Source organism: Thunnus albacares, chromosome 12 (genome assembly GCF_914725855.1).
Source record: "Thunnus albacares chromosome 12, fThuAlb1.1, whole genome shotgun sequence".
Lineage (NCBI taxonomy): Eukaryota > Metazoa > Chordata > Actinopteri > Scombriformes > Scombridae > Thunnus > Thunnus albacares.
In genome coordinates, this window is record NC_058117.1 from 11,384,308 (window position 1) to 11,395,208 (window position 10,901).

Here is a 10,901-nt window from a genome sequence, read left to right on the forward strand (position 1 = left end):
ATAGGGAGCAGGTCCTCTTCCAAGGAGCCCGCCATGTTGCACTGCCATGTTTCTACAGTAGCCCAGAACAGACAAACTAAGCACTTTCTCTAGAGAGGGTCTTTTGCGTTTTTTGCGAGCTTTGCGGCTTGCGGTTTTATCTCCTACATGCTTGGAAGGGGAGGAGGAGGGGTATTCATTTGGTTGCAATCCACAACCTCACTGCTAGATGCCACTAAATTCCACACACTGGTCCTTTAAATTACTCTCTGGTTATTGAAGGTCATGCAGAAGGTACAGTGTAATCTGTGTATTTTGGCCTAAAATTGTTAAAGTTATGTTTAATATCGGAGCAAGTTTAACTTGCTAGTTATCGGGGATCTGATTATCTCTGATATGTTGTAACAGATACTTCCTGTCCTCCTGCGTCCCTCATGTGATAAAAAAATGAGATGTTTCCATCCTTTACTAATCATGTACTCTCTGCAGTATTTTCATAGTCACGTATTTGATTACAGCAAATATTTGTTTAACACTGAAGAGGATATTGTGCGAATCATATGGATTATATCAAGGCATGAGAAGAGAAGTCAATATTAAAAAGGAAAATTGAACCAACTTTAAAAAAGCCCCCCGCCCCAACCCACCCAACCCAACCCACACACTCACACACATAGACATACACATATACACACAATATTGAAGTATTGATTGACCAGTACACTATTGTTACTACTGGCTTAGAGGCAGGCTGGTTACACGAAAAGACAATCTGTATTGAAGCTCTCATTGGAAAAAAAAACAAAACTTGAAAACCTTGTACATGTTTCAGCCTTTTCTAATATTTTAATATAGCACATTGTGGTATGTTTTTCCTCTTTCACCTCACTTCCACTATTATGCTGTAACCCCAGTGCTGCTCACACTGGTCCACTTTCTCATGCAGTGACTGTCATTCTCTCTGCTCTCTCTGTCCTGTTGCTCTCTCTCTCTCTCTCTCTCTCTCTCTCTCTCTCTCTCTCTCTCTCTCTCTCTCTCTCTCTCTCTCTCTCTCTCTCTCTCTCTCTCTCAATTTGCTCTCTGGCTGTGTCTCTCTCAACGAACCCAGCACCCCACCCCTTCTCTCTCCCTCCACAGTATCTCTCTCTTTCTCTCACTCTCAGGGGAGATAGTGTTGTTTGTTGTTTTAAGCCTGAGTTTGGTCCCACCACTCTCAGGAGAGAAGAGAAGAAGAGAGCAGAAGTCTGTTATGGCCCGCTGACAGGGACTACTTGGGACGGCCCTCTCCAGGGAGCATCTGATGGGATTATAACACTCTTTCCAGCTCACTTTTTTCCCACTAAGATTAACTCTGCGCAGTCTGTTGGTGTAGTATCACAGAGGCAACCCTTTGTTCAGATGGACAGCTCTGTGTCACGGTTGTTGGACCAGAATTTTAAAGACAGAAAATACCTGGGGCCCATTGTTGAGGAATTCCTTTTTGTCATCTTGCAGTATATTTGGAAAAATTCAAGCTTGCTGTTTCCTATTTAGGAGTGCGAGGGGAGAGAAAAAACCAGGAGAGAAGCGTTTATCTTGGCACATCTGTGGTGAGCTGAAAGGAGAACGAGTGAGGAATTAGTCCCAGACGAACACTGACAGCTGATACCATCCTCAATTTCACTTGATTTGATTCAGCCCCATACTTCCACTGTCAGTGAGATGATTCGCTAACTCACTCTGTGATAGGTCTCTAACAGCCAAGACTCTTTGCCTTTTTAGGCTGTCCACACACACACGCTCATACACACGCACACGCACACACACACACGTACACACACACACACACACACTACTTTTTTGATTACTTCTTTTCCACAAAAACAAATGGACATATCCTTAACGCCGGGACCACAGCCACAATTTGAATTCCCACTTTGATGCACTTTGATTCGTTAATACTACACCGAGCTGGAAGCAGAGAGCTTCTAGCAAATAAGTTTTATGTGATAAATAAAGAGGGGGACTTAGCAGGCCTGACTTACTGTCTAACTGCTCCTATCAGGTGCAGTTGATGAGTCTTGTGTTTCGCTGTTTTACATTTGTCGTTCTTGGACCTGTTTTTCCTCCACCATCCTGTCAAAGGGACCTGTCTCCCAGTGCCATAACTTGTGACCACAGAGAACGTTAAAAGGAATTTGAACAGTTTCCTTTCCGTTTCACAACAGCATGGGGTGTTTTGGTCACGCCACAGAAGTTCACTTTGTTTCTCCCTCGCCTTCCAAAGCTGCTGTTTTGATGCTCCTCTGAACTCAACCAAACTCTTTTTTTTTTAACCTGCCTTTAAAATGATGAACAAAGACTCTCGCTTTTCAAGGAAGATGCATGGCAACTTCTCCACACGCAGGCACTCGTGCATTGGGTACGTATCCGGTTGTGTGTTCAGAGTTTTGTGATTGTGTGTGGCAGTGAAAGCGACACAGTACAGGTGTTTGCAGATGTTCAGGTTGCATTTAAAAACCTGATTTCACATGTTTTATGTGCCTGGCAAGTTTTTCGTCTTACATAATGTGCTGATGGGTAATTATCAGACACTGCTACTCTGTCACTGTGTTAAGTATTGTTTTTTTTTTTTCATTTGGTGTTTTTTGTGGTTCACTCTGACTCTGTTGTGTAGTTGCGACGTTTCTAGCGCAGGTCTGGTTCTACCAGTTATATCACAATATTTAAAAAAGTAATTTTGATTTAAAACAATTTGACATGGCAGCGAATATCTCTGCAAAAGTGCTGGTTTGGTTTGCTCCAGTGATAAGAAATACTTAGCGGTGAGATTCCACCTGTCTCCCATTTCAACACTAGATAAACTTCTTTAATGCCAAATAAACATCTGTACTGTGGTGAAGCCGGTGGGTGTTGCTGTTGGTACGCCGGGTGCTGTGGATGGCAGTGAGGGCCTCGGGGGGTGACATGGTGGATCGATGGCTCTGTCCACTGATGTCCCTCCTTGGGGTCCATGGACCAGAGCCAAGTCGAGGCGTCCGTGACAGGCACGGTATGACTGTCATGTGGCTCTGGTCTTTTTGGGTTTCATAAGAGGACTGAAGAAATATCACCGCACTGTGGAAAATTATCTGTTAGAGCAACAAAGGGAGCAGATTTCATCTGTGTTTTCTATCTTGTCCTCAAGGAAACAAAACAGACATGAATAAGATAATGTGTTGAATTAACTCTCTTCCAAGAGGTAAATCATGGTAACTGTTGCACTCATCAGTGCCGGTCCCTTGTGTACACACTGATGAGACTGATTGACTTAATTGTAGTTGTAACTAGATACAACAGTGTAATCACCAGGCTGGATTCAAAGCATGAAATCTACTACAGCTGTCATAAGATCCCTGCAGGACTCAATGTTGTGTAAGAATACATGAAATACAAGAGTACACATATACACAGCCAGCGAATATATACACAGGAATCTGGAGGCCAGAGTGACTTTCACATTGTGAAAGGATGTATCATTAAAATAAGCTCTAAACTCTTCACAGATTCATAAAGAATCACCGTCCTCCTCCAGGAAAACCTTGCACTGAAAAAAAAAACCCAACAACATGGGAGAGCTATTGTGGGATTTTTTTTTTTAAATGCACTGTGCGGTGCGGCAAACTTTTCTGAACTCTGGGCATAAGGCATGTGCCTCGCGAGTGTCATCCGAACTCCTCCAGCCGTGAGCCTGTTTGGATCATATGAGGAGATCAAAGCAGGAGATTTTAGACCACAGCCAGAAATACAAAAGTGCAGAAGGGAACAGAACAAGCCTCTATTCTCTTATTACCTGATTTGAACATTGAGCTTCCTGGCTGGAAAAAACACACACACACACACACACACACACACACACACACGCGCGCACACACACACACACACACACAGTACTCAAGTGGAGTCACTGTTGGGAGCTTCAGATCAAAAGCTCAAATCATGTTTTTCATTTTTAGTGCCACTAAAGACAGAGATTTATTTATTGTGTGATGATGGACATGATACCATTAATGTGCTTGTGTTTCGGCGGAAGTAATTCTTAAATTAGTAGAGGTTATACTTAAATTCTTTTGTAAATAAGTAATTTTCTCTGCCCTTGTGCAACACACACACACACACAGACACCCTGAGACAAAACAGTCTCTTGTAATCCAGATTTGTCCATCACAATAGAGACAGCTCTTATCCTCAGTTGTACTAACAGTACCAGGGCACTATTCATCCTACCCTCTGACTACCACACACACACACATATACACACTCCCCGTAACTTTCTCAGCAAGGCTTTTTATGGCTTCTCTGGTAGCGTGGGACGCTTGAACACACTGCATTAATTTGAACATGGCTGGAGATGAGAGCTCTTAAGTCGGTATCATGAGAAGATAGTTGGTGCCGGATCCACACTTTACATATTGTGTGTTACAGTTTGAGAAGATGGCGCTTTATCTGAAGTAGAGAATGATGGGAAGAGACTGAGCGAGGTGAGAGCAAAAGAGACAGACGCAAACGGCTGACTGACTGGAAAAAAGAGATAGTTCAGACAAAGAGTGTAAAGGCACAGACGAGAGGGTGGAGAAGACGTGATAGAGAGGACGCGCGTAGAGATAGTGCTGCTTTTAGCGCACAGATAATGACTGGAGGGGGGAGGTGGAGCAAGGGGGGGTTAGAGGGTGAAGAGAGAATAAAAAGATGTTTCTGAAGTAGACAAACAGAGAAGACAGTTTGTGACTAAAACAATAATGAGGAAAACCAACAAAAAAAAAAGTGTCAAGTGAGGCTATCCAACCAAAGGGCAACAGTGTCAATGTCAGAGGTCCCAATATAGCTGCCAGTCCCCCCCCCCAAACATACACACCCAGATTAGTCAATAGGGCCTGTGTGGCTGTGGCGGGCTGGCTGCTGTGTGCGTCACTGCTGTACTCCATATTTTCAGCATGACTGATTTCCCCAATCGCCTCCAGAGCCTCATTGATTCCTGAGGCCGGCAGCAGCAGCAGCAGCCCGGGACAGCTCTAACACTCCCCAAGTTCAAAACGAGCAGCTCTACTTTATTTCCCACTCACAGTCTGACGGGACATAAAGGCCGTCTTCCCTTTATCAGACTATAGCAACAATAAAAAGATTAGATATTATTAATTGCAAAGGAATCTAAGCTTTGAAATGCTTTGAAATGAGTAGCTATGTGTCTGAGTGGATGAGCTGCTATTTTAGTCATTAGTCTTAGTAGAAGTTGGGACATTGAACTCTCTCTTCCAAAAGTAATCATTTGGTTAAAAAAAATGCAAAATACAGTGTCACATCTGATCAAAAATATGTAATGTAGTTTGGCTTAAAAAAAAACTAAAACTAAATTAATTTTAAAACGTCATTTTCAATTCAGTTTTGATGAAAAACAACAAATCTCTTTAGTTTCAGTCATCAGTGTTACTATAGTTTAGCAGCATCAATATGACTGTTCATTGCAACCACTAGAGGGGGAAACTGACTAAGTTATGCTTAGAGACAGTTAAAGAGCAATGACCTGCTGCACACTGCTGCTGTAATAGCTGGATAGAAAAGTAACTGGCTTGTTTGGATTGTTGAATTATATTTCCATTTTTAGGCTGTTGTGTTTGAAAGAAGTTTACTCAAGATGTCAAATTGACCAGTTATATTGATTTATGTGGTAGAATCAACTGATTATTTTTTTTTATCCCTTTTTACTTTTAAAGGTGCAGTAGCGTCAGACTGACTCTTCTACACTCTGAAAAGCTTTAACATATTACACTTAATATTTACTCAGTAACATATGTTCATACTTAATTCACTTAATATTATCATTCTGTTTTTTTGTATTGTAATTCTACTGTTCAGTCTACTCTACTGTATACATTTAGCGTCTATTGAGTCACGTCTGTTCATGCTTGATCCTCCTGTCTGTTGCTCTTCATGTGGTTTCTTCTTTCTTTTTTCTCTGTTAAAAGATTGTTTGGTGCAGTTTTTCCTTTTAATCCAGATTGCAGATCGAAGGATGGAGGGTGTCATATGTTGTTTGCATTTTAAATCTCCCACTTGACTTAACTTGACACTCAATGCTGAGCTCCTCTGCTCTCCTGGTCCACACATTTAACTTGAGTAGTTTGTACATTGGCCACTTGAGGCAACAGTATACAGCAATAGTAAGTATTTCTCCACATAGTTCAAATATTTAGTACAGTGGAAATTACGTAACCAAACTGCCGATAAGTTCAGATACAAATTAATAGTTACGATACAAATGATTCCTAATTTCAGACATGATACCTTGACTTTACAAATAGTCAAATCATCCTTTCAAATTATCAGGTGATATTTTGTGTGACCAACTCATGCTCTGCCAATAATAATTAGATTTTAAAAAATGTATTTTTCAATTATATTTATGGTGTACTCATTCATACATAGAATATATTGTGTAATTCAGGAGGAGGCCAAAATGGAGAATTCATTTATTTTTGTCCCTCAATTTCTGAAAACTAGAGATTTGTTTACAACTATACTTACAGCTATACCAACACATACAAAAATATGCACACACATTTACAGTAGGCTCAACAGCCGGCCAGAGTGTATAAGCCGAGTCTGCTGCATTTTTTCTAGAGATGAAACTGAGACGTGACTGCCATGATCGAGCATTTCATGTCGCTTGTTTTTCTTAAAAACACTTCCCCTCTATAAGAGTGGCCACCTGCCACCTGGGGGTGCACACAGACCTATGTGCACCTGAATCTGCATTTGTCTACCTTATGTATGACTCTGAGTGAGTTTCCATGTCCCTGTACAAGTGCATGCATTAGTGAACTCCCATGTGCACACGTATCCCATGCCCTGGCCTTTCTGGGCCAGTGTGTGTGTGTGTGTGCGCGCGTGTGTCTATGAGTGTGAGTGTGTGCGTTCGCATGTGTGCGTACAGGTCTGTCATCCACCCAATCCCCAAATCAGACGAGCCCCAAACCCCGCCGTCATGCTAGCAGATGGCAGCCTAATGAATCATGAGGCGACACACTGATAGCCTTTACTACAGTACATGCTGTAACATGACGTTTGACATCACAGAGACTCAGTTAAATATAGGCCGCTAGCAACAGCCACATGCTGACACCTGGTGCGGCTGCTTTGTTACGTATTTGAGATGACATTTGTACCATGCAGAAATTTGTTTCGGTTGGTTTGCTTTTCTCCTGCCACTGTGGTAATCACCTTTAATGTGAAATCATCAGAACAACTAATTAGTGAATCTAATATTTCTAATCTAGATATACTGCTGTGTCATTTAGTTCTGGGTTTGTACTCAGTTTGGTGCTCTTATGATCACTGCTGCATATGAAAAGTCACTGTTTTAGTTAGAAGTACATTTGGTTTTTTTTTGTTTTTTGTTTTTTTTTTAAAGTAGGCGTTCATTTGAGTGACTGCTTCCTTTGAGCAGTCGTGGGAATCAATGTTCATGGAGATCCTGTTACGTACGTAGATAACCATTGTGGAAATATGCCCCACTCATGTGAATATGCATGTGTGCGTGTTTATGTACCATATTCTTCTGCAGCTGCTTTTTTGACCTCTGGAAGTCTGCCGTACCCAACACAGGTCCCCTGACACAAACTCACATTGCGGGGCCAACAGAGAGTTATTTTAATTCTAGTAGAGGTCCGTGCGTTTTTAAAGAGCAAATGTATCACGCTGAATTTAGGAAAATGTGTATAAAAGGATGCTCAGTACATTTAGAATATTTTCACTTGATGCTGTTACGTATTATTTTGGGTTTGAATTATTCAGGGGTTGATTTACTGTTTTATAATACTGTTTTTAGACAAATTAAATAGTTCATATTTACTATGAGACTATGTTACAGGTCCAAGAAATGAGAGGGTTTTTCTAAATCGCTCATCACTTTTTGATATGTTAGAAGAAATTGTCAGAACCTTATACTTCCAACTCATACCTCATAATCCAGTTATGAGAAATTTTGATGAATCAGTTTTGAATTTAATGCATTATTTAATTGCTTTTTCTTCTCATACACCGTTAATGAAGAGTGCATGATTGTGTTTCTGAAAGTCTACAGGTTTCATAAATATGTCAATGCCAGTTTACTCTTTCTTCTACCCTCTCAAGACATGAACAGAACATACAGCATAATGTCTCAGCATATCTCTCAATTGTATTCATATTAACTTGATTGTTTCTGTGCCCATTTAAATCATCACTCTTAGTAAAAAAAAAAAAAATCCACTAAATTGTTTTTGTTACACAAACTTTTGCGGCCCAGACAGCAAATTGAGGATTTGTAAATCTGCCTTCCAGTGTCTCATTTTATAGCTTCAATGAAATTTTGGAGCAAGAAGATACCAAATGTCAAACAGTTGTAGGAAAAAATCATTTCTGTGTTTAAAAATATGAAGAAAAAAAAACTCCAGGAGAAGTTTAAGAGGACAATAAATTAAAAGAAAATATCACTAAAAAAAAAAAAGAATCTTAATTACGTTAATGGTACATTAAATATGCAAAATTATGTTTTGGAAAAATGACAGAACATGGACCATATTGCAGTTTCCACATAAGTAGCAACACAAAGTGACTGACCATGAGTTGCATGTCAAAAACACGATATAATCATATAAAATGAAATTCAAGGCATTTATTTTCTCTGAGAATGTAAGTCCCTCCTGATTATGCTATTACAATGATTTTATTTTATTGTACATTTTCTGATAGCTTCGTATAACACAATTGGCTTTTGGTGGACAATATGACGGTGGAAGTTAATCAGTGTCAGTTAGCTTTACAAACAAACCTCAAACAGACAGTATGTCCACTGACATGCAACAGCTCTGACACACAGCGCTCCTCACCAACTTCAAAACAGCTCATTATCCAGGAATGCTCACCATGCCTCTGTGTAGCCAACACATGATGTCATGAGGCCCCTTTGCAAATAATGGACTATTAAAACCGCAACCGAGGGGTTAGCCAGAATTTATGATGCCTCACCGTTTTATGAGTTTCAGAGATTACCTCGCCACATCGTCTCGGCCCGCAACGTCCAGTGTTTAAGAGCATGACTGTTAAGACGAGACGTGAAGATACTGAGCAGAACCAAACATTTCACGTCTGTCTTTCTTCAAACATCCACTCTCTTCCACCACGGTGACGCAGATACATGGAACACTGTGAAATCCTCTGGTATACTGCCAGCCAATGAGTGTATGTGTATGTGAATGTCAGTAAGTGAGTGAGCATGTCCACTCTAGATAACAAGGGATAATGCTCTTAAACCGTGTTATTTATGCACTTTTTTTTTTCTTTTAGTTCCACATGAAAACAATTTTCCTGTCATAAAAATGTGTGAGAAGTTTAATTCACAACATCCCTTCATCGGGTTTGCATCAGGACACTGTTCGTCCGCTAATAAATTCTTCAGTTTTACAAGTCCAAAGTCAGATCACATGTTAATGTTTGTACAGTATGTCTTCACAAATGATAGATGTGAGTACAGGGCCAGGAAACTAAACAAATTATTCAGTATATCAAGTTCGACTTGGAGAGTTTCTTTATCAAACCATCAAGGACCTGATTGTGAATCTGCACAGTCGATCCTGCAAAACCTAAATTGCTACCAGTTCAGTTCATTGTAGTCGTGTGATTGGATTTATAAACTGTTGCTGTTCCTGGTTCAGGCTCCAGAAAGCCATAATATACAGTAATATTGTAGGTCTGTTCAGTTTGTGGTTATGATTGGCCCTTTTTCGTGTGCACCTCTTCAGATTTCCTTAAATGGGCAGTTTTTCTTGACTACCGCAGACACAGAACCTTTGTATTATATTAAAGGATTATATTAAATACTCTGGGAGAGCAAACATAGTTAAATGATATGTACTGTATGTTGCAACCAAGGTAAATATAAAATTAAAAAATAAAACAGAGCCATATGAAAAAATATAAGCCAACTTTATCACATGTGCAGTAATAAGACTTTCATATGTAGGTAATGGAGCAGTGGTCCTGTGATGCATTTTAAACTGCCTGGCGGCTAGAAGGGGTCCTGGCTCATATTAAAATACTACCTATTGACCCTCTGCTGTATTTTTTTTTTTTTTTTTTGCTTTGTCTTTTCCATTCTCACCTATTGTTGTCTCTCTGCCTAACATTTGTGAATTCCACGGTGATGAGGTGATGCTATTGATTGATTTGCCAATTTAATTGAACCATGTCATACTGCAGACTGTAGTTTGAAGTGCATATCCATTTATGGAGATGTTTTTCGTGTGTGATAGCAAAGTTCGCTAAGCTCCGTCCCCCTTAGTTACTGTTGTCTGTCAAGCTTTCTGTTCTCGCACATAAAGCACTTGATAACGGTGGCAGGTTTACAAACTCAAAGTACCTTTTGAAACAATGGGTTCTGGATTTTAGACAGGCGGACAATAGCAGGGTTTCCTATTTCTAACTGGTAACTATTTTGCTGAAATGACAAGTAACTAGGAGATTTTCTCAGCTGTGGCTAACTAGCTAACTTTTTAATGTTTCCAGCTGACTAGTTTTAAAATTAGTTTTAGAATTATTCTTGTTAAAGAGTTCTTAAATATGCACTTGATGGCTACATACTTGATATTGTACTAAAAGCTGAGGCTAAATCTTCATGTCCCAGGCAAAAAGTTAGCATCCTTACATTTGTTGATCCATGTAGCCTATAAGACATGGAAGTAAGGAAACAGTGTTGTTCTTGTATTGCAAAGTGGAGCTAGTTAGTCCTAGTACCATTAGTATGATAAGGAAAAATGTAAAATCATGCTGTTATTTCGTTCTAGCATATTGGCTGCTTAGCGGAGGTACTTGTTCATATTCTCATACGGTGTGTTTTCACTTTCACCTTTTCACTTTTAATGTATCAC

At 40.0% G+C, this 10,901-nt stretch overlaps 1 protein-coding gene across 1 annotated transcript in view; it reads left to right on the forward strand.

The window, feature by feature from the left end:
• Positions 1 to 1,197: 1,197 nt before the first annotated feature.
• The window catches only part of pde4ca (phosphodiesterase 4C, cAMP-specific a), a 40,027-nt gene continuing 30,323 nt past the window's right edge, over positions 1,198 to 10,901 (forward strand). Inside the window, exon 1 of the mRNA XM_044367000.1 lies at positions 1,198 to 2,380. Coding sequence (XP_044222935.1) covers positions 2,307 to 2,380 — 74 coding nt within the window. The 5' untranslated portion in view covers positions 1,198 to 2,306. The remainder of the gene's footprint in view (positions 2,381 to 10,901) is intronic.